At 39.5% G+C, this 24,874-nt stretch overlaps 1 protein-coding gene across 1 annotated transcript in view; it reads left to right on the forward strand.

Annotated features, from left to right (window-relative positions):
- RGD3 (ROOT GROWTH DEFECTIVE 3) overlaps positions 1-24,874 on the forward strand; it is a 216,116-nt gene that overhangs the window by 51,854 nt on the left and 139,388 nt on the right. The window contains exon 6 of the mRNA XM_089815160.1: positions 23,728-23,809. Coding sequence (XP_089671286.1) covers positions 23,728-23,809 — 82 coding nt within the window. The remainder of the gene's footprint in view (positions 1-23,727; positions 23,810-24,874) is intronic.

Consider the following 24,874-nt stretch of genomic DNA (forward strand, 5'->3'; position numbering starts at 1 on the left):
TTTTAATAATAATTTTTATTTATTAGTCCAACGGTTTCCAAAGATTAACCTTCTTTTTCCATAACTTCACCTTCTTGGGCCTGCTTGCCTTGACAAAAATTATTATTTTTAATTATTTGAAAAGGGGACATGACAAGTCCTCCCCTTCCAAATATTGCTTGTCCTCAAGCAATGGCTGAACAATAAACCAATCAATCCACCTGGTTCCCAAATGTAGTCATGAACTATACTATTGTCAATTAACATAGGCTCCTGCAATATCCTCTGCGATATAACCAAGAGGAATCCATAATCAAACTGACAATTAGTGCTCAACCAAACTCCAAAGTCACAACTTCCACAGTCAGCAACCCATGAGACACAAACTCTTAGAACATCAAAACCCAAGTAAAGTGGACAAATCAAACTACCAACACAGTAAATACCATCAATGCATCCCACTGGCCTATACAAAATGTACAATCCAACTCTGCAATAATGGTGAATGCTCCCGAATGAAATTGTACCATGTATGGAGAATCCACACACTGTACAACTCTTATAGTCAACACAACTCTGCAGATCACCGGCCACTGTCTCATAACCATAACTCCCATGCACCCTTGATGGTGAGAAGCCATCACAAAATAAACAGCAAGAAATGGAACCCAAACCAAGTTTCGCTGCCATCAACTCCTCAACACAAGGATCAAATGCTAACTGATGTACATACCTTGCAATATAATGTTGATAAAAAAAATCAACCTCAGTCAACAGCTCACCATGAACAAGTGATACAACCCACTGTGACTGATCATCAGCTAAGTGAGGAGATGTCATAGCCAAAGGAGTAGAATCAATAACAACACCCGCTGAAGCATCACTCCAAAACTCCTGCTCTAAGTCATGTATTATCAAGCTGTCAACTGCAGAACCTATCGCCATGCCGTGCACATCACAACTCTCATCCCGAGGCGTCAAACTATCCCATAACTGATGATAAGCACTAGGAACCAAAGTACATCTCTGTATCATCATCTCATCAACATGGTCATCAAAGGTAAATTGATGAGAATACCTCACAATGTAATGCTGATAGAATGCGCCAATCTCAGTCAGTGGCTCAGACTGCAATCCAGATGTAACTAACTGCAATCGATCACTAATCAAGTTGGAACTGACTACTACCTCTAAAGACATCACCAAGGGAGTAGTATTACTAGCAGGAACCATGCCAACTATTGGCTCACCAACATCACACATGGTCTTTGATACAACATCTCTAGTCTTCGTGCCATTAGTGCTAGAGGTCACCACCATGTCAAGCATACCACAACAATCTGCTGCAGCACCTAACTCAACTGAACCTGACTCTAGTGGGGATGAACCCAATATGCCAATGTTAGTATCAAGGATGGATGCATCCCCATCTCCACTATCTTTGACAATCTCGACCATGGACATCCTCGGATCACCAGACACCACAGCTTGTGACTGTATAGAATCTGGTAAAGACTGCAATCGCTCTAACTCCATGATCACCTTAGCCAAATGAAATTGTGACTCCTCGAAAACCAACTGTGTACTCTCAAGAATCTTAGAAGTCACCTCAAGCTGCTCAGTAAGCTCACTCACCTCATCGTCCTTGGCCAACAATGCATCATATGCTGTACTGCCCCACTCCATAAGATAATCTTTGTCGGCTACCAACTGCATATAATCCTGTCTCAGAATCTGGATAGCCTCCCATAAAGAGTGGAACTCTGTCAAGGAAAGATAACTGCCTCCCTGCTCATCACTAGTAGGAGAACCCCATCCATAAACTGCTAACAATTGACGAGCAACATCGAAATGTTGGCAAGCGATAGCAATGTCTCGCTCACTAACTCTCAACTGATTAGACACATGATAGCACTGGCTTGACTGTCTCCTACAAACCTCCTCTGATGCACTGTCTAAAGGAGTATCCTCAAAGTTACTAGTCTCTAGATTATTACCATCCATATCTTGTGAATCAACTCTAAAGCTCATATCAACAAACGGAGTATCAAAAACTGTAGCACTGCTGTCCAACTCCTTTGTACCCAAGGAAACTAAGTCTTCAAAACTGCCCACTACATCCTCCTGGATGTCATCAATGCCAATATGATCCTAGGACTCATCTGTACACACTGCCAAATATGAAATATCATCAACACATTCTAGCAAGTATGGTCAACTAGATATATGAACAAAGCCCAACACTGGTGTATAAAAACTAATACCAACATCGGACAAGCTGCTAGCACAAGAAAAGACAACACCGTGCAATCTGCTAATCAAATCCATGATAGCACCCAAACAGACACTGCTACCAAAAAGTGTTAAAGATCTCCAGTCAACTGAATCCCAAATGCCAATATAACAATCTCGAGTCCATATCTGTAAACTAGAATCAGCTGGTAACTCAAGCAAACTCCTCAGCTGAGTAATATGACCAATACCAACTAACTCCACATACCTGTCCATTCTGGATAAAGTAGAGTGTAACCCCAATAGGTTATAACTTCTTCAAACACCAAGAATTAACATGCAAATGATTAGAAGTAGCATGCAACCATAGATTTTGACATGCAGCTGATTAGAAGCAACATGCAACCACCAAATTCACCAAGAACTAACATGCAAATTATTAGAAATAGCATGCAACCATAAATTTTGACATGCAAGATTTGGGTAGTTGTCAAAACTGACATGCAAACTTTTACAAAACCTCAAGCTGGCAAGATCATAGCTCTGATACCACTGAAATGTCTCTTTTCTGATTTTATATGATATTTCAAGCCTCTAATCAGATCTTTAAGATCAAACAACCAATCTTTCAAAGACCCACCAATTTCTCAATAAACCCCAAATCGGGTATGCCGGAAATAGTGCCAAAAACTTCACAGCTTCACATATTATTAATAAATGTGAAAGTGGACATTTTTATAGAAATTTCAGCAGCATAACAGCCTACAAAATGACATTTTCAGATCTGTATAACATTTACACAACAGCTCTCAAACGGAGGATAAAAACAATGCTCATCGGGCTCCCGAAAACAACACAGAATAGCCTGGAAACACCACAAAAACACTAATAATTTATCACAGAAGTATAATCACGACCAAACACATATATTCAACTCTATTTTAACATCTAAAAGTCTGAAATACAGCAGCAACCCAAACTGATATGAAATACTCAACCGAAAACACCAAACTCTTACAAAAAACACACCCGAAAACTCACAAATCTGCACTGTTCAGCACAAAGGCAAACTCTGCATGAGCTTGCACATGAAATGACTTTAAACTCCTGTCTGTAGCCTTCCTGGAAACCTACAAACTCCCGTTCTTGAGTCTCCTTCACCACAAGTTTGACAGCCTCTAAAGAACAACAAAGCAATGCGCAAAAATCAAGTTCTAGAATGAGCCCAAAATGCCTCCAAACTCCTTAAAAGAGGGCATAACCTTAACTCACGTCCAAGAGGGGTTAATAAAACATATTTTAATAATAATTTTTATTTATTAGTCCAACGGTTTCCAAAGATTAACCTCCTTTTTCTGAAACTTCACCTTCTTGGGCCTGCCTGCCTTGACGAAAATTATTATTTTTAATTATTTGAAAAGGGGACATGACACCCCTTGGTTGATAACTCTCTTCTTAGCCTCACCCATAGTGCTTACCCCCACCTCTCCACCGCTCCCTGTCCCTTCCTGTTGCCACCTCCCATTCGTACCCTCTTTCACTTTGCTGATGGCGACCATGACCTCTTTACCTCTCGCCTTAGACGATCTCTTCCCCAATTGCTTTTCACTGACACCTATTGCGCTTCTACTGCATTTGATCATCTTGCTATTGTCATTCTATAGTTCGCGGTTCCTTTCCTTTTCTCATTGCACCACCTCCTCTTGCAGTCCCCACAGCTCAAGATCCTGCCCTTCGAACTAGTGGTTTGATGATGATTGCAAGTCCTTTTGCTGCTTGATCCAGATCGTTTTCTCCTCCTAGGCCCCTTTGTTTCCCTAGTTGAGGCTCTCTTATCGTCGCTGTCTTCGCCATAAGAAGCACTTGTTTTTCCTCCCGCAGTGTAGATCCCTTTGTGCCTCCCTTTTGCTATCCCCCTAGCTCTTTTGGCGTACCCTTTTCCCTTGTTACCCCCTTTGCACCCTCCACCTTAGATCTTTGCACGCTTTTCTCTCACACCTCCACCTTCTATGACATCCCTAGTCAACCCCCCATCCACCTCACCCCCTGTTTTTCTTGCCATCTCTTCACCCTCACCAACATTTGTGAGGTTGTTAGATCCATGCACAGTTGCAGAGCAACTAGCGAGGAAGGGTTACAAGCATCACTCTTCAAGATGGATATCTTGGTCTTGGGTTCTTTCTTTACTGTGTTTTTTAAAGAGTGGTTTGCACAGGTTTCCCTCTTCTTGGTTGCGACACATCATCCATTTGATCCACAAAGCTAGGCCGGCTTCAGACCCCAAAAACTATAGGACCATCATGGTCGGGCACACCTTTGCCAAACTCTATGTTACTGTTCTACACATCATTTTCTCTAGGGAGCTTGATATACAACATTGTTGTACGAGGGATCAGGCTAGTTTCAGGGCAAACTTTCAAAGTATGGACCACATTTCAACTCTTTGTGCTATCATTAAGGATGCTAAATACTGCTCAATAAAAGTTTACTGTTGGTTTGTGAGTTTTTGCTAAGCTTTCGATTTTGACCCTTGGGTGGCTTTGTTCTAGAGACTACGACATTGATATTCCTGAGATTCTCGTGATTGCTATTATGACATCATATGAGTGTGTGGCTGGTTGGTTCAGTATTTCGCGAGGATTCGTAGATTCTATTCAGATCACTATCGGGGTGAAGTAGGGCTGCTCGCTTTCCCACACTTTATTTGACATCTATATTGACGAATCCGAGGCTTTTCTCCGGGACTTCTAGCTCCCCAATGATGGATGCTCTTTGTACCAGGTCTTGATGTCCATTCTTTTTTTTTTTTTTTGCTGATGACGCGGTTGTCCTGGCCTCCTTCCTTGAGGGCATCCAACATCTCTTAGATGGATCGGCTTGCTTCTGTGACTCAAGACAACTTCAAGTTAACCTAGCTAAGACTCAGGTTATGGTCTTCAACTGATTGAAGACCTCTTATTTGTACTTCTTCTGGGGCAAGGAGATTGAGATCTCATCTACTTACACCTATCTGGGAATCAGGTTTTCGGGACCCCATTTCAGAATGAGATTGGCCATGTACACCTGGGTTAACAAAAATTTGGGTTCCCTTTGCTTGAGTGACAATGCTTTCGACACTACTATGACACCACGTCCAAGATGTCCCTCATGGATTCTCTGATCACATTGATTGTTCTTTATGGCTCTGTGGTTTGGGACCCCTCCCTCCTTCATTATGATAGAGTTTCTATTGAGCGTGTTTACACCCTCCTTCGACGCAACATTAGGTGCCCTCAGACTACCCCTACTAGCATCATTTTGGTTGAGTTCGGGGCACACCCTTTATGCTTGGGGCCATCTTTGACCTGACTTGGTTCCTTCACTATCTTCAAGGCTTTGTTGACTCAGCGGAGGGTGAGATAAAATATTCTTACTTGGCTTTTCAATCCTTAGAGGTGATTGCGGTGACCGGCCCTACTTGTCGGGTTAGGTGTTGGTATGCTTAGGCCTTTCCTCTTCTTGGTTTTGTTGGCGTTGATATTGTGCATCTCCCTCCCTTCTAGTACTTGTTGGATGCCTCTGCTCATCTCCTTCCTACCCAGTCAGAGTTGTGCAGACAAATTAGAATGGATATTTATAGGAGATATAGTCACACGACTTGGATCAATCCGTTGAGGGGACTTTGTCATAGGATGGCCTTTTATGTTGAGCACTACATTGACTTTTAGAATGGGATCATTGTGTGTCCTTATGTTGAGCGGTGTTGGAATCATGCCTTGCGTATCCTCTTGGGTTTCTTTAGAGTGGACTTCCATTGACTTCGTATCTAGATTGACCGTGAGGAACGACTTTGCTAGCTTTGTGACATAGGGTTGGTCAAGACAGAGATGCATTTTTTATTCTAGTATCCTATCTATTATGAGATTCGTAAAATGTTCCATTATTATCTTTTTAGTGATTGTCAATCTGTAGCCTCCCTCAAATATATCGACCAATAGTGCCTGGTAGTTTACCTCTACGAGGCTACCCATCTCCATGATCACACCTTGCAGCTTTAGTCTCCTTTGAGACATGGTTTTGATCAGCTCATTACTTCCTTCTTTTTGTCGACCATCTCCACTAGAGGCACCAAGCGTTCGCTGGGCCTATCTACTCCAGTTCATACTAGATCTGTGCGATCTTGAAGAGATCATATGCTTAGGCAACAACCCTCCACCCCCAGTGGTTCTTGGAGACGGTTCTAGACCCCCTATCACCTTGGTAGTTACCCTTCGGTTCTGATGCAAGGAAGCATATTAAACCTTTTTGAGAACTCCCAAATCCACCATAGAGTTCAATGATCAACACAAATTCTTCAACATGATAGAGGCATTAACACATGTGAAATACACTCTATTCTGGTCATGAAATTACAGTCATAAACAGTCATCAATAACTCTTCAACTATTAAAAATCACGCCAATCCCACCGTTCATATTGTAGAATGGGTAATCATATATCGTTTCTCCAATTTATAGAAAGCTCCAACTATTGAAAATCACGCCAATCCCACCATTCATATTGTAGAATGGGTAATTATATATCATTTCTCTAATTCATAGAAAGTTCCAATGGTGCAATAAAAAGTTACGATTGTTTTCCCAAAACTGGTCACCGTGAATCAGAGTTTTGGGCAGTTACAAATGGTTTTCACCAAATCTTTGATAATTTCCTCTATAGTGCATGAAATCATCTCAAACCAAAGGCGATGGAAAGCTTATTCAATGTACTAAACTACCATTATAGAAATACACTTGTTTTCAGGCTGAACATCACTGTACAAGACCCGAAGACGAGGAAAAACTTTCAAGACAACAAAATAATAGATTTAAACAATGAAAATTTTATACCAAAATGGTTCCAATGCTTATCCCACTTTACATCATGCCTATGAACAACCATTACAAGGTTTTAATAGCCTTTACAATTTCATGTGGAAGTTATAACTACTCAACTCCCTCTTATGACCATCCAACTTCCCATTTTGTCTTTTTACAATTTCTGAAAAGTTGCATTTCACAACTTTTACAATATTTGACTCAAATGACTTTACAACTTTACAAGAACATTCCAAACATATTAGAATGGAATAATAATGTCCTTCATCACCATTTTACCACTTAATGGTTATTTTATACAAATTTTATCAAATAACCAATTCAAGACTATAATAAGAGAAAATTAAATACTTTGTTGGTTCCCCTGCACCAGGTTCTTGGGTACTTCTTGGTGGGTGAGCAACTGTTGTTGGCTGTCAATGTTCTCCCTTGCATTCGGCCTCCAGGCAATGCCTCTATTGGCTCTTTTTTTTTTGGTTTTTAGTTATTCCCCGAACACCAGTTGGTGTTTCCTAGCCCTTCGCGAATGCTTAGAAAGGTTGACTCCCCAAGCAAGTCAACCATCAGCCTTCATTGGGTGAAGCTTTCAGATTCACACTTGAATGGAATCCAAAATAATCTGTTTATGCAGGGGCACAAACTATCTATAATAATTGGGGGCAGGGCATGATGCGATTGCTTTTTGTCTTTTCATTGTAACTTTTTGTCCCTTAGGCCCTTTCAGTGGTCTCTTATCTTATTACCAACAAAATTATATTATTCCAATAATTATATAATTAATATAATAATTATATTATTAGTAATATAATTATTACAATAAAGTCCTTCTCAAATATTAAGTTAGGTATTGATATCCAGCATGGCTGCTCCTAGAGGATGGGTCCATCATGGCTACTCCCATGAATGGAAATTCAAGTGCTCATCTAGAAATCACTCACTGTGATGTTGTCATCTCATTATGACATTCACCATGGCTACTCCTAGAGAGTGAACACAAGTGCTAAGCTATGGAGTCTCGTACATGACATCCACCATAGCTACTCCTAGAGGGTGGAAAGAACAAGTGCGTAAGTGCCCATTACAAAATCACTCAGTGAGATGTCACCATCTCACCATAGTGTTTGCCATAGCTTCTCCTAGAGGGTGAACAAGTACAAGTGCGAAGTCATGGATTTTTTCTCATGACATTCACCATGGCTACTCCGAGAGGGTGGAAGAAGGGTTTTCACTTGAACTTCTCTCACACGAAGAAGAATACATTACCCTTCTCTGAGAAAAATGCTACAAGGGTTGACATGTCAAATTTCTTTGTCTCATAGAAAGATGCACTACAAGGGTTGACACCTCAAATTTCTCCGTGTCAGAGAAAAATGCACTACGAGGGCTGACCCTCAAATTTCTCCTTAGAGAAAATCCACTACCAAGGTTTACACCTCAAAATTCTCTGTCTCAGAGAAACAAATGCACCTTGAGGGATAACACCTCCAATTTCTCTGTCTTAGAGGAAAATGCACCTATGTACATCTCAAGAACTCACTAATGTTGAGACTCCCTCTTAGCAAGGGCTTCATTCTCTACGATTCCAGCCTTGTCTCGAATATGCACAAACTTTACTTTGGCAAGGGGCTTGGTGAGAATATCAGTCGTCTGATCATCAATGCTGATGTACCTTAACTAAATAACATTCCTTTGTACCATATCTCCAATATAGTTTATATTTGATCAAATGCACAAAACTTTGAACCAACTGCTGATAGGAATTTAGTCAAATAATTTGCATCCAACTCTTAATTTCTTTGTTAAATGTTGTACCCTCTTTATGGCTTCAGAAATAAAATGTTTTTTATTTTAATGTCTTTTCATAGATTTGAAACCACATAACATGAACAAGAAGGAATTTATAATAATATGCAAATTGAAGATTGAACTACTGCTGAAATAATATTGATTTTCAAACTTTTAAAATCAGATACATAGCAGACTTTTCAACTCACTAATTACTCCAGCATTATAAGACAATATTCCAGTAACGACTTTTCTTCTTGCTGCTACAGTAACATGAATAGTATCGTGCCATAGCGACGTGAATAGTGTCATGCTACAGTAACGTGAATAGTGCTACGCTACAGTAAAATTTGCCTTCAATTAGTCCAAGACCCTCATAAAATCATCCCTTTAGAATGACATAAGCATCGGACAAGAAGCGGGAATGATATGAGGAAACACCCAATTTGCCTGTAGTTGGAAATGCACCCAACCTACCTGTTAATGAAGTTGATAGCAATGAATTCCAAAAGCCAAACCCCAAGGGAATGACATCTAGAATATCATAAGAGAGGACAGATGTCCTCTAGTGCCTAGAACGGATCTGCAACTCACACATCAATTTTCTTCTCATATTCAACTTGCTGAATGACACCACTAACGCTCCCTTTTATTCTTTCTCCAAGAGTCGATTCAACTCACGCGAGCAATGTGGGATAAAAGATGTGCAATATAAAACATATTAAAATAATCACTTATGTCTTCATTGGGCACCCTTTTTTGATTTACACACATTCCCATTAAATTTATTATTAAAGTAACACTTTAATATTTTACAGCTAAATTAAATGTTACTTTAATAATACTTAAGGCATAAAAATATATTAGCTATTGGACTCTGAATGGCACGAGTGATAGCACGTCGAAAAGCTCTCGCTGAGTAGTATCAAATTTAATCCCAAAACTAGCCTCCTTGGTGTCCTGCTGACTTACTAAAAAATAGTATGCCTGAGACTAAGTAAATCAACTCCGTTTTGGCCCAAATTGGAGATGACTAGGCCAAAACATTCTTAAGATCCCTTTAAACCCTTCGTTAGCCCTTGGCACCTTGTAGAACTAGGCTAACGCACACACTTGGTCGACTACTAATGTGGGGACATTATAGTCTACCCCCCTTGAAATTGCTTGTCCTCAAGCAATCTCAGTCTAGCCTGCTGAACAACCTGCTCACTCTCTCATGTAGCATCGTCCTCCGATGGGTCTTTCCATTTGACCAAATACTCCTTCATTATCCTGGTTTTGAGTTTCCTCTCTCGGGTGTCTAGAATTGCCTCAAGTACTAACACAAGCTTTCCCTCCTCATTCAAAGGGGTTAAATTTGTAGAAGGAACTACACTCTGACCAATGGCTTTCTTAAGCCTTGACACATGAAAAATATTGTGCACTCGACTACCCTTTGGAAGCTCAAGCTCATAGGCGACTTCGCCCACTCTGCGAATAACCCTGTAGGGACCATAAAATATAGGCTTCAGCTTTTTTGCTCCGCTCCTCTTGAGCGATGACTGCCTATATGACTGTAGCCTCAGATACACCATATCCCCTACCTCAAAACTGCACTCTACCCTATGCTGATCAACATACAACATCTGTTAATTTTGAGCCTGTTTTATGTTCTCCTTAAGCGCTCTCAGGATATCCTGACTATCTTGCAATAGGTCTTTGGCTTTGGGTACTCAACTATTCCCCAAAATTAAATCCATGAAGCTGGGTGCTTCATATCCATACAATGCCATAAATGGAGTTATCCCAATGGTCATGTGATATGTGGTATTGTAACAATACAAGCCCATGTATATAACCTCTTGACCCACGCTCTCTGTTGTGCAGTCACATAGTTCGGCAAATAGCTTTCCACCCATTTATTTACTATCTCCGTTTGCCCATGTGTCTGAGGGTGGTAACTCATATTAGGTGTAAGAATTGTACCACACAACCTGAACAACTCTTGCCAAAAAGCGCTCATGAACTTGCTATCCCTGTCACTAACAATAAATCTCGGTATCCCATGCAACCTGAAAACCTCTCTGAAGAATAAGTCTGTCACTTGAGCTGCTGTATAAGTAGAAGGAATAGCAAAGAAGTGAACAAACTTTGTCAATCTATCTACCACCACATAAATACAATCACTTCCCTGTAGTCGTGGTAAACCAGTGATGAAGTCCATAGAAATACTTTCCCATTTCTTGTCTGGACTAGGCAAGGGTTATAGTAAACTTGTAGGAAACATGTGCTCTCCCTTATTCTGTTGACAAACTGCACACTCCTTGACATACCTCTGAACACCATCCTTGAGCCCTTTCCATGAGAACCACTCTTGGATCTGCCTATAGGTCTTGAAGGCCCTTGGATGCCCCGCTGTAGGTGCATCATGAAATGCCCTCGAAATCTCGTCTAAATTGTGATGTAGGGTTCAAATAAACCTTGTCCTAAAATCTGATCAACCCATCCAATAATGCATACTTGTCATCTTGAATGGTGCCCGCCACTATCCTAGAAGCCCAATTATCTCCTGCATACTCCACTGCAATTCGATCTCTCCAATCTCCTGAAACCTCTGCCAGAGCACATAAGTGAAGTCTCTGAGATAAAGCATCAGCCACCACATTTTTTTAAACTTTTAACAAACTCTATATTGAAGTCATAAGCGTGCAACTTAGTAACCCATTTCTGCTGCCGGTCATTAAGATCACGCTGACTCATGAAGTATTTAATACTATTGTGATTAGTTTTGATCACAAAACGCCCACCTACCAAATATGATCGGAATTTGGCCAATGCATGCATTATGGCCAACATTTTCCTATCGTAGATAGAATAACTCCTCTCAACTCCTCAGAGCTTCCTACTCTTGAATGCAATGTTGTGTCTCTCTTGTATTAATATTGCTCCTATCCCGTCTCCTGAAGCATCTCATTGAAGCTCAAATGTTTTCGCGAAAACAAGTTGAGCTAGAACCTGACAAGATGACATCACCTGTTTGAAGTGGTCAAAACATCTCTGCGCAGCTTCTGTCCATGTGAAGGCTCCTTTCTTGGTAAGATTTGTCAAAGGTGGGGCAATCTGTGAGATTCCCCTAATGAACCTCCTGTAAAACCCACATAAACCAACGAACCCCTTAAGTTGTGCGAGGTTTGTGGGAGTAGGCCAATCCACAATAGCTCTACTCTTTTCAAGATCAACCTGAACACCATTGACACTAATGATATGCCCAAGGTAAAGGAGCTCGGTCATGCCAAACTCACATTTTGATTCCTTGGCATACAATGACTCTATCTAGAATAGATAACACCTCCTCCAGATGCTGCAAGTGTTCCTCCCAGGTCTTACTAAAGACCAATATGTCATCAAAGAAGACCAAGACGAATCTCCTCAATCGCCCCCTGACCACTTGGTTCATACAACTCCGAAATGTGGCAGGTGCATTGGTTAGCCCAAATGGCATAAACATAAACTCGAAGTGGCCATAGTGACATCAGAAGGTTGTCTTCTTGATGTCCTTTGCTCTCATCCTGATCTGATGGTATCCAAATCGTAAATCAATTTTGGTGAAGAAGCATGCGCCATGCAACTCATCAATCCTAGGAATGAGATACTTGTTTTTAATTGTTTTCTTATTCAGTGCCCTGTAATCGATGCACATGCGCATCATTCCATCCTTCTTCTTCACTGGAACAACTGTCGAAGCAAAAGGGCTTTTGCTAGACCTGATGTGCCCCATCTCCAATAGCTCCTTAATTGCCTTCTTTATCTCATCCTTGTGTTTCTGAGGATGACGATAGGGGGTAAACTTGACCACTTTGACTCCATCCTCGAGCTCAGTAACATGCTCTATTCCCCTGTTAGGAGGAACCCCGTGTGGGATATTGCCAAATACTTTGGCATGCTTGTCAAGTATCTCCTAGATATCTGGTGGATGACTCTTTAATTGTGGCTCCTGTGGAGCTGGCATAATGAAACATTCTGCTATTCACTCTATGTCGTTATGTCGAAAAAGTCTCTACATTCTCCTTAGGGAGACCATTCTGCAACTCCCATTTGAAAGTCCTCTAAGTACAACAGTTCTTCCCTCATGCTGGAATCTCATCTCCAATTTTTCTAGGTTGAGTGTGAACTCAACTAGCGAGGCCATCCATGTCATGTTGAGGATGACATCATAGTCTCTGATGTCTACTACATAGAACTCATCCTCCAACTCATAGCCATCTCCAAACTTGATGTGAAGATTAGATATCTTCCGAGTGCATAATAATTTGTCACCATTAGCTACTATGACTCTAAACCCAACATCTTCCTCACTTTGTAAACCTCTCGTGGCTACCAGCTATGTATCTATGAAGTTATGTGTAGCCTCAATGTCAATGAGAGATATCACTTTCTGCCCTTGGATAGTACCCTTGACCCTAAATGTGATCGCCTTTTGAGTCCCTATCAATCGTGCCAATGACCTATCATCCTTAGGAATGATATTCTCCTCTAGAGTGCTACTCTCATCCAAATCAAAGTGTTGATCCTCCCCCTCTGACTATAACTTCTCCACTGAAAAATGCTCCATTTGATTTGCCTTAGCCTTGAGAGGGCACTTATGAGATAAGTCCCAAGGCTCTCTACAATGAAAACACAACTTCTTCCTCCTCAACTCATTCAGGGTTTCATTATCCAACTTCCTATTATCTCCTTTTGGTTGTGCATTCTGTTAAAAAGGTTTTTTGTCCTTATCCTTATCCTTCTTCGTATGTGAGTCCCTAGGCTGAAATTTGCTCTTAAAAGAAGAAGGTGCTAAGTCACGAGCCTTCTTAGTGGCCTCCTGTAATGTAGCCGGTTCATGCCCTTTGACCCAACCCCTTAAGGGATCTGAGAGTCCATCCATAAATTGCACTACTAATCTCCTCTCTAAAATATCCATAACCAACACAACTAACCTCTGAAATTCACTGATGTATGTCTCAACTGATTTCCACTGCTTGAGCTATGCCAACTCTTTAAACTGTAACTTGGGATCTTTGGTATCAAATTTGTCTATGAGTCTCTTAGTGAACTCCTCATAAGATGCGATCTGATTATGCCCCAAGGTTACCATGCCATGGTGCCACCACTCATGCGCTGGACCATCTAAATGAATAGCCACATACTTGATAGCCTCCTCCTCAGGCATAGGATTCAGCTGGAAGTATGTATCTACCTTCTGCACCCAAGCTCGTGCAGTCATCTTTTCTGAAGCATGATAATAAGGTAAAGAAAGTTTAAGTTTTCCAACTTTCTTTCTCAACTCAAAGTTTTGATTCCTCCTTCTTGCTCTAGGCATGTGTCTCATCCTCACGTCCATATAAATTCTGAGGGAAATATCCGCCTGAAACTCTGGTCCACTAGCCTCGCAATCCCTCTTGAATTGATCCTATAACTCGGTAATTTGCTATTCATTTACTGGTTGAATCGGATCTTTGTGTGGAAAGGTGGGTAGAAGAGGTCTCGAGCTCGTTGGGCGTGCAACCTATCTAAAGTTATTTGTAAAAACCCATGGTTTTCCTTTGCAAGTCTTGATTAGGTAATGAACAATTTTTTTTTTTTTTTTCTATTTTCAATTTCTTTAAAAAAAACTATATTTTCTGAATTCTTGCAAAGTATATGATAACACAAGGAGAGTATTATGATCATACAAACAACTCCAAATTATGTCGGATTTTATTGTCAAGAAAGCATCTTTGAACAACTTAATTCTATTACAAACTTTAAAAATACCCTGGTTGCTCTATGTATTTGCAGGTGCTGCCAAGCAACAATGAATGTGTCCAAAGTAGCAATGATATCCCACGGCTGCTATCCATAACTCCTAACGCAACTAGAGAGCCCACGTCCAATGTTTATTTAGATAAACCCGACCCCAATTGCAATGGTAGCAGGAAATGTTTGACGTCTGGCTTCAAACTCATTCCATAGGTGGCTCACGACATCACAAGGAATAAGCTCGGCCCTTTCCTGGCTGTAATTATTGACTCCGAATGCTAGCAATACCAAAATGGCATCCAAGTTGGAGACTCAGTCCATACGTGCTTGCAAAATTTCGATCTCAGCTGTCACTATAATCAGATCGGTCCTTCTTCAATTGCCCAACAGTGGCAATTAATTGACCCTCAGAATATCTATCTCCCTAGACACAATGGACATAGTAGGAGAATCAAGCGAATAACAAATCCATTATACTTCAGCGGTGGAATAAAAATACTTCTTAGATATAGTGATGACAGTAGAGAAGTTAGGCAATCTTAACTATACCTCAACAGCGAAATTGCAAGTGCAATTTTTAGAATTTCCAACCCTTATACATCAGCAAAGTTATACAGTTAAGAACCCAGGAAGAAGCCACAAGACACAAAATCAAATATATAATCAAGTGTGTTTTTTCCCGATGAAAAGAGCTCTCATTTATAAGCTTTTTCATTGGCAAAAGTTTCCATAAAATTTCACTTCAGAAAATGTAGAAGTTTCTCAAAAGAACTCAACACTAGAAACTTTCCAACTTGCCTTTTAGAAATATCTCTTTAAGTCATTATTATTATAATATAAATATTATAATAGTAATGCAACTCAATGAATAAATAAATAAGAGCTCATGTAATTATTAACCTGATCAATCGCAGGTGACGACCAATTGACAAGCCATCCACTGCGCTGCTAAAAATAGCAACTGCCCATAATAGATTTATTAAAAATAGTAAGTAATCAACTGAGACCCCCAAAACACCCTGTTAGTTCATGAGGGTCGCTATGATGAGCTAACTCAATCAACTGCACAGATTGGCCAAAAATAGGGACATTACAGTCCTCTCTCCTCGAAATTGCTTGTCCTCAAGCAATCCAGTATGAAACAAAAACCTTCACCGGGATCCCACAAGAAGCAAGTGATGTCCCTGTTCTCACTAAACCAACTGAATGCAAATGTCATCATCAGGACCCATAACATAACCTGCAACATGGCACCGAATATCTGTGCTGATGATGTAAAAGTTGGAACATCACTAACTGACAATTTATAGGAGATCTCAACACATTCTCCTTCATTATGCCTACCAAATCATCCTGCATATAATCCAACTTAGGCTTAGGTCAACTCTATACTCGGTGCAAATCTTGAACATGTGAGTCAAATACCAAACTATAAATACTCATCATAGTATAAACTCTATCATTAGTATGATCATCTTCATCGACATCCTCATGCTGTTGTGATGACCCATCCTCAATCATATCAGTGTAAACCCACATACCACGATTCGCTGCTCCCTTTGGCCTTAACACACAAGTATGACCCTTAGAGAAAGGCCCCTTGCACCAAAAGCAAAGTTGATGCCTCCTCAAATCTTCTCTAGAAGTGTCATTAGATCTCCTCATTGATTTGCCCTTGTCCTCAACAACTGGTGGAGACTCCTCATCATCAAGCGGAAGAGTAGAAGATTTCGAAGCAACCTTACTTTGAGAAGACGACTCCAAGTCACGCGCCTTCCTCATCACTAACTGTAGAGAAGATGGGTCCAATGACTTCACCCATCCACGGAGTGGCTCAGTCAATCCCTCTATGAATAACATCACTCGTGTACGCTCCAAAATATCATAAACCAGGACCGAAATCCTCTGGAACTCATAGATGTAGCTCTCCAATCCACCAGACTGCTTCAGCTGTGCCAACTCATGAAAGTATACCTCCGGATTCTTCCTATCAAATCTCTCGATTAGGCAATCCACGAACTCTTGGTAGGAAGTGCTCTGATCATGTCGCAAAGAAACCAACCCATGATACCACCAGTCATGGGCAGCCTCGTCCAGATGCAACACTCCAAATATGATAGCATCCACTTCAGACATAGGATGTAAAGCCAAATATGTATCAAACTTATGAATCTACGCTCGAGTTGTAACTCTCCCAGTTCCATCAAAGTGCTCCAAAGTCATCTTACTAGCAACTTCTTGTAATTCATTTTGTCAAGGTCACTGTCTCTCAGGTCCCAACCTCGCTTTGGAATGCTCCCGTTTCTTAGTCTGGAACCTATCAAAATTCAAATGATCTTTAATCGACTGTGGTAAAACATCCCACTTCGTAAAGTGTGCCAACACATCATCAGCAAAAGGAGTGACCTTAGGATCAATATTGACCGCATCCATCTCAGGTCTCAGAAACGTGGGCCTCCGTAGCCTATCATGAGTGCTAGTATGTATGCCAGCTCTGTCAGCAAATCCACCACGATCTTCAACCCAAACTTGATCTGCATATTTGTACCCAACACCATGTCGAGTTCTATCCTCGACTCGAGATCTATGAGAACCAACAGAAATATCTTGAGCTCTTTCCCTGCTCCGTCCTCGAGGCAGTGCTATCTGCTGCAGAGTATTAGATAACTGTTGCAGTACATCTGTCATCTGTTGTTGTCCGACTACAATATTCCTAAATGCTTGCAGGGCATCTCTATCAACCTCAGCATCTGTGGGTTGTAGTCTAGTGCCACCAGAACCACTTGGACTACCATTCGAACCAAACTAAGTCTCAAGTTCTCCTTCTCTAGGAGGAGAATTATGTCCTCTTTGGGTATAGTGCATACTCGGCATAAACCTCCTATCATCAGCCATCATAGAAATATCAAATCAAATACTAACTGCACTTCAAACCAAACACTGACCAAACTAAGCCCAATTTCTGCAGGCTGGCAGGAAACCGCTCTGATACCACTGTAAAAATCCTTGGTTTTCCTCTACAAGTCTTGATCAGCTAATGAACAAATTTGTTTTTTTTTAATATTTTCAATTTCTTTAAAAAAGACTATGTTTTCTGAAATCTTGCAATGTATATGATAACACGAGGAGAGTATTATGATCATACAAACAGCTCCAAATTACGTCAGATTTTATTGTCAAGAAAGCATCTTTGAACAACTTAATTCTATTACAAACTTAAAAAAAAACTTGGTTGCTGTATGTATTTGTAGGCGCCGCCAAACAACAATGAATGTGTCCAAAGTAGCAATGATATCCCACGGCTGCTACCTCTAACTCCTAACGCAACCAGAGAGCCCACGTCCAATGTTTCTTTAGATAAACCTGACCCCAATTGCAGCGGCAGCAGGAAATGTTTGACGTTTGGTCTAACTCATTCCACAGGTGGCTCACAGCATCATAAGGAATAAGCTCGGCCCTTTCCTGGCCGTAATTATTGACCCCGAACACTAGTAATGCCAAAACGACATCCAAGTTGGAGACTTAGTCCACACGTACTTGCAGAATTTCGATCTCAACTGTCACTATAATCAGATCGGTCCTTCAATTGCCCAATAGTGGCAATTAATTGACCCTCAAAATATCTTTCTCCCTAGACACAGTGAACACAGTAGGAGAATCAAGCGAATATACTCCAGCAGTGAAATACAAATACTTCTTAGTTACAGTGATGACAGTAGAGAAGTTAGGCAATCTTAGCTATACCTCAGCAGCTAAATTGCAATTGCACTTTTCAGAATTTCCAACCCTTATACATCAGCAAAGGCATACAGTTAAGAACCTAGGAAGAAGCCACAAGGCACAAAATCAAATATATAATCAAGCGTGTTTTTTCTCGATGAAAAGAGCTCTCATTTATAAGCTTTTTCGTTGGCAAAAGTTTCCATAAAATTCCACTTCAGAAAATGTGGAAGTTTCCCAAATGAACTCAACACTACAAACTTTCCAACTTTCTTTTTAGAAATATCTCTTTAAGTCATTATTATAATAATATACACATTATTATAATAATACAACTCAATGAATAAATAAATAAGGGCTCATGTAATTATTAACCTGATCAACCGCAAGTGACGACCAACTACCAAGCCATCCACTGCGGTGCTGAAAATAGAAACTGCCCATAATAGACTTACTAAAAATAGCAAGTAATCAATTGAGACCCCCAAAACACCCTGTCAACACACGAGGGTCGCAATGATGAACTAACTCAATCAACTGCACAAACTGGCCAAAAATGGGGATATTACATTATCGGCCTCATTCCCATTGTTGCCATGTCTATTATTATTACCATTAATGTTATTCTCAGAACCATTGTTGTTGCCTCGACCTCCATTATTATCATTGCCCCTATTTCCATTGTTTGCATCACCTGGATTAATATTGATGCCCATCTGTCTAGCCATAAGCTGCGACATCATATCCATTCTCCTATTCTATTCTTGTTGCATATGCGGCCCCTCCTCTAACGTATACAGTAACTGTCTGAACATTACCTCTTGATTTGGATCGACATTCCTATCTTTGCATAGTCCTGTATTCTTGTCATCTTGGTCACCCATACTGCTGTCTTGTTGAAAGAATATCTCCTCTGTGTCTATATGACTGGATTCTATGTCCACCTGCACGGATGAACTAGATTGCTCGCTCTGAGTCCGAATCTTTGTTGTCTTGCTCTGGTATGGCAGAAGTAAATGGCCTTTGTCGCATGCTCAAACATACATTATTAACCTGTTTTATTTCTGATTTTAGTGTTTTGACATTTTGTCAAACACTTTTCCCTCTATCCGGCTATTCCAAATTCCCTGTAAGGCTTCCACAGGTGGCAAGACTTAAAGCTCTGATACCACTGTAATGGGCACCCTAGAAATGCACAAAAACTGAACCAACTGCTGATAGGAATTTAGTCAAATAATATGCATCCAACTCTTAATTTTTGCGTTAAATGTTAAACTCTCTTTATGGCTCCGGAAATAAAATGTTTGTTTTAATGTCTTTGCATAGATTTGAAACCACATAACATGAACAAGAAGGAATTTATAATAATATGCAAATTGAAGATTGAACTACTGCTGAAATAATATTGATTTTCAAACTAATAAAATTAGATACATAGCAGACTTTTCAACTCACTAATTACTCCAGCATTATAACACAATCTTCCAGTAATGACTTCCCATCTTGCGGCTACAGTAACATGAATAGTATCGTGCTACAGTGACGTGAATAGTGTCACGGTACAGTAACGTGAATAGTGTTGCGCTACAGTGCTGCTACAGTAAAATCTGCTTTCAATCAGTCCAAGACCCTCATAAAATCATCCCTTCAGAATGACATAAGCATCAGACAAGAAGCAGGAATGATATGAGCAAACACCCAATCCGCCTGTAGTTGGAAATGTACCCAATCTGCCTGTTAATGAAGCTGATAGCAATGAATTCCAAAGGCCAAACCCCAAGGGAATGACGTCTAGAATGTCACAAGAGAGGATAGATGTCCTTTAATGCCAAGAACGGATCTGCAACTCACACATCAATTTTCTTTTCATATTCAACCTACTGAATGAAGCCACTAATGCTCCCTTTTTTTCTTTCGCCAAGAGTTGATTCAACTCACATGAGCAATGTGAGATAAAAGATGTGCAATATAAAACCTATTAAAATAATCACTTATGTCTCCCTTAGGCGCCTCTTTTTGATTTGCACACATTCCCATAAAATTTAATATTAAATAAACACTTTAATATTTTACAACTAGATTAAATGTTACTTTAATACTACTTAAGGCATAAAAATATATTAGCTATTGGACTCCGAATAGCGCGAGTGATAGCTCGTCGGAAAGCTCTTGCCGAGTAGTATGAAATTCAATCACAAAATGTCCAGTGTGTCCTACTGACTTACCAAAAAATAGTAAGTATGCTCGAGACTAAGTAAGTCAACTCCGTTTTGGCCCAAACTGGAGATGACTAGGCCAAAACACTCTAAGATCCCTTTAAACCCTTCGTTAGCCCTTAGGACCATGTAGAACTAGGCTAATACACACACTTGGTTGACTGCTAAAGTGGGGACATTACAGTCCGCCCCCCTTGAAATTGCTTGTCCTCAAGCAATCTCAGTCCAACCTGCTGAATTCTTCAGTCACGATGCTCCTTCGTATGCATGTATTTAGCGTTGGAATTGATACTTTATTAGTTGCTTATTAGTATACAACAAACATATGATGGTTGAATGTTAGTATAAAGCAGCTGAATTATTTTATATTGTTGGCGAAACAATGAACTACTATGTTTAGTAGAGATATGATGATCAGGAACCATGTATTGTCACAGCCTCCCCAAATGACAGCCTATCTAGTGTGTCTAGGTGATGCCTATGTAATAAATATTGCAGAATATGATCGCAGGTGTTGTAACGTCTCCTCTGATGTAGATGTCTAAAGGCTCCTTGAGCATTGTAAATACGAAACAAAACTGCAAAGATACGTCCATTGAGTCAACACCAAGCATGTGTATTATATTTTCACCCCAAATCAAGTTAGCAGTGCATTGCTTCCCATGATGAGATTCCCATTTTTCTTTGTATTCCTGTTCTGCCCAGCCTGATACATTTCACTCATCTTGATTATGTGCTATCACTGATGGTTCCTATTTGCGGCTTTGTGTGCCACCGTCCGCTGGATCTCCTTCCCCTCCTTAATACATATACTTGGTGCTATATAACATTGGTTTTATTAATACTAATCGCTTTATATTAAGCCCTCAAAGAGTCTCTGCTTTATTGCTTGCTGACTCAATGTATCCTTCTTGTCCGAGCACATGTTGAACCTTGCCTAGCACAAACACGACAATGTTTATAAGCTTCAACCCTTAGGTCCTGCAGCACCTAAGAGCTCTCTGTGAGAGGGAGAGATTATTTATCCACATCATCAGCACAATTAACTGAACCCTTGTCTAGTCTGATAGAATAACTCAGCACAAGTGAAAAACCTCTGCCAGAAATGCCGCTGAAACCTCACATGTAGGTAGGGAGCTTGCTCTGATGCTATGTCGTTTTCCAATTGTCTACAGGTTGTGTGTATATTACTAGAGGGGAAGATTTATTCTTTCTTTATACAATTAACTGTGGTGTCCCTTCACCAAGGGTGACCACATTCCCAATTTGGCTCCATTAATTATAAAATTATAATTATATAATCATTATCTCTTATAGTTAATCTAAATAAATATATTTATTTTATGATAAATATAATTCTAATAATTATTTTACCAATATAATCATATTTCCCCAATAACTATATTATTAATATAATGATTATATTATCAATACCTTTATGTTATTTATGCCGGCCTCAAGGAGTCCAACCATAGCTATAATAACATTAACACAGAACATGGGCCAAAACCCTTTGGAATGTGTCTCTATGTACCTCTGATTGACCTTGCAAGAAAGACTATTATATGGGCCTTTATTCATTGTTATATTAGTGTATTGATTCATGATGAAATGCCTTCCTTGCCATCTATTTGACAAGGATAAAATCAGTGCAAATTTTTAAATCCTTTTGTTTCTTTACAAACTTACGATGTTTTTTTCTGATCAGTAATAGATAATATCATTAACTAAGTATAATTATATCCAAATAAGCATAAGCTCAAACAAGCTATTCTTCACTATCCATCATCTGTAATAGCCATAACGGCTTTACCTATCAAGGTAACCTACCCGTCCTGTAATTACATTATCATTGACATGCAAGGCATTTGCAATATTTAACAGCATTAACAAAAAAGACCTTTAACAGTATTTACAAAGAGGGGATTTCGAAACTTCTCAAATCCTATTTGACACTGTTATAATCTAAGCAGATCTCCATAGTGAGCTCACACAGCTGCACGGGTTCTTGGTTTCCTTGGCATCTCAGAAAGAAAAGCTCTAATACTTTTAACATGCCAGGGAATAACGTCTACAATTGTCATAATTCGTTACTAATGCTTGTTAACATGCCAGGAATTAAAGTCTACAATTTATCACAATTGTTGAATTTCAAACCAGAATAATAAGTATGAAAACGTCACCAGCAGAGAGACTCATGGCCAATAACAGAGGTCTGAAGATTGTTACGCAGCTACCAACCTCAACAATAATGTCATGTGCCTCATTGTATATTTAAATACCAAGATCAAAAGGCATGAGAATGCAATAAAATTACTTTTTTTATCTATTTTATGCAAGTACCTATAAGTATTAACCAATCAGAGCGAGGACACATGCCTTCGTGTTTATAATTCTATTGAATCTAATATTCTAGTCCAAATTCAGAGAATTGTGGAATAGAGCACACATGCCTTAGTGTTCAATATATAATTTTAATGAATCTAAATTTCTAGTCCAAATACAAAGAATTATGGTATATAATAAAAATATCACATTATATACTACTAATTGGTGCAATGTTGTGATATCTCGTTTCAAATAATGGCTGTTCAACAATTTCTTGCAGAGCTGCTTGGAATTTTAAATGGATTTTTGAAGTTAGCGTTGATTTTATAGGAAGCTTGCTTTAACATGTACTTCACTTATCCTCTTGAGCATTTTAAATCATTTTTTACACTGTAGGATCCTGACTATGCTGAGAGGTGTAACTACAATGGGAGTAGGGGGATTGTATTGGAATGAGTGGAGAACAAAACCCCTCCACTTAAAACTTTGATGGCCATTACATGTCAAATCTAATAAACTAGCATAGATATCCTTAATACATCTAGTTGAAAGACAATAAGAGTTATCAATGTTAAGGTGTCTATTTAACATATGTCATGTTAGGACTGATATCCCTTACTGTCTTTCATATTGATGTGTTTAAAATATCTATGCTATAATTAATACACAACAAGATTGCTAGATTTCGGTTTCATGTATTATTGAATGTGTTCAATTTTTATGCATTATTTGCTTTTTAAAAATAGCTTTTTAATGCACTTCTTTAGACTCTTTGTAAACTTTGCTTTTTTCTATTTCAGACAACCTACATTTTGTACCATAACTGATTATTGGCACATGTTTGGTTACAGGAATATGATATTGCAATAGATAATAGTAAGAGTACAGCTGAACGGTTGGCTCGACAGAAAGAACATCTAACCCACCGATTAGGTTAGTAGATAATAAGTCATGTTGGATTGAATTTTGAATGGAAGGAGCTTTATATATTTTCCTACTTAAAAGCGATATATTAAAATAGTGTTTTGAATCTTCTGTTATTTATTGATTATAGCATATCTGAATCTTTTTTTTTTCACATCATGAAAGTCTCTTCACCTCCCTATGCATTTTTTCCTTAATTTTTGAATGAAAAGCACACGTTTCTGAGTACTTCATAAATATAGTTCCCATATGAAGAGATTCTTTTTTGATGTTTGTTTTTATCTTACACATCCTTGACAATCCTTCTTTCAATATTTATTATACATAGATTGAAAGATAAAAAGCTTAGTTACTGGATTCGCGTATCGGACCCCTGATCCGGATTTGGGTCCGGATCCGGGCAGGGTCCGCGATCCTGCCTGTGGATCCGTCAGGATCGACGGCCCAAGGATCCTGACAGATCCACAAGCAGAATCAAGGATCCTGTCCGGATCCTCAAGGATCCAAGCACGAATCCTGAGGATCCAGCACGAATCCTGAGGATCCAGTAAGAATCCGTGGCAATACAAGGCACAAAAGCATAAAATCATGAATGTGAATGTTCTGATTTTCTTTATAGTCATGAAAATATATCAATTATCAAGTATATTGGATTCATAGATGCATACTAGAATCATAGCTTCGTACTATGAAATGATTTCTCTTAGTTTTTAGTGTATATATATATATACACACACGAATTGTCCACGGATCATTATTGGAAAAAAATAAAAATTCTGAATCCACGGATCCGATTCACGTACCTGAATTGGATTCGTTTCACGAATCGACAACTAAGATAAATAAAGATATCTAGAAGCTAGAGTTGAAGTATCTAGATGTTTTGTCAATAGCCCCAGCAAGAGCAGATATGTTACTTTTGTGAGTACTGCAAACTTAAATATGGAAACAGAAAATATATGAATGACTACGATCCAATTTATTTGGAAAGTTGCCTATACACCTATGTTCCCCTGAGTTTCAGGGACGTAGACAGCAGGGGGCAGTGGGACGGGATTCCGGGACGCCAAATTT

The sequence above is a fragment of the Cupressus sempervirens genome, chromosome 2 (genome assembly GCF_028749045.1).
Source record: "Cupressus sempervirens isolate cs-2001-9-10 chromosome 2, ASM2874904v1, whole genome shotgun sequence".
Lineage (NCBI taxonomy): Eukaryota > Viridiplantae > Streptophyta > Pinopsida > Cupressales > Cupressaceae > Cupressus > Cupressus sempervirens.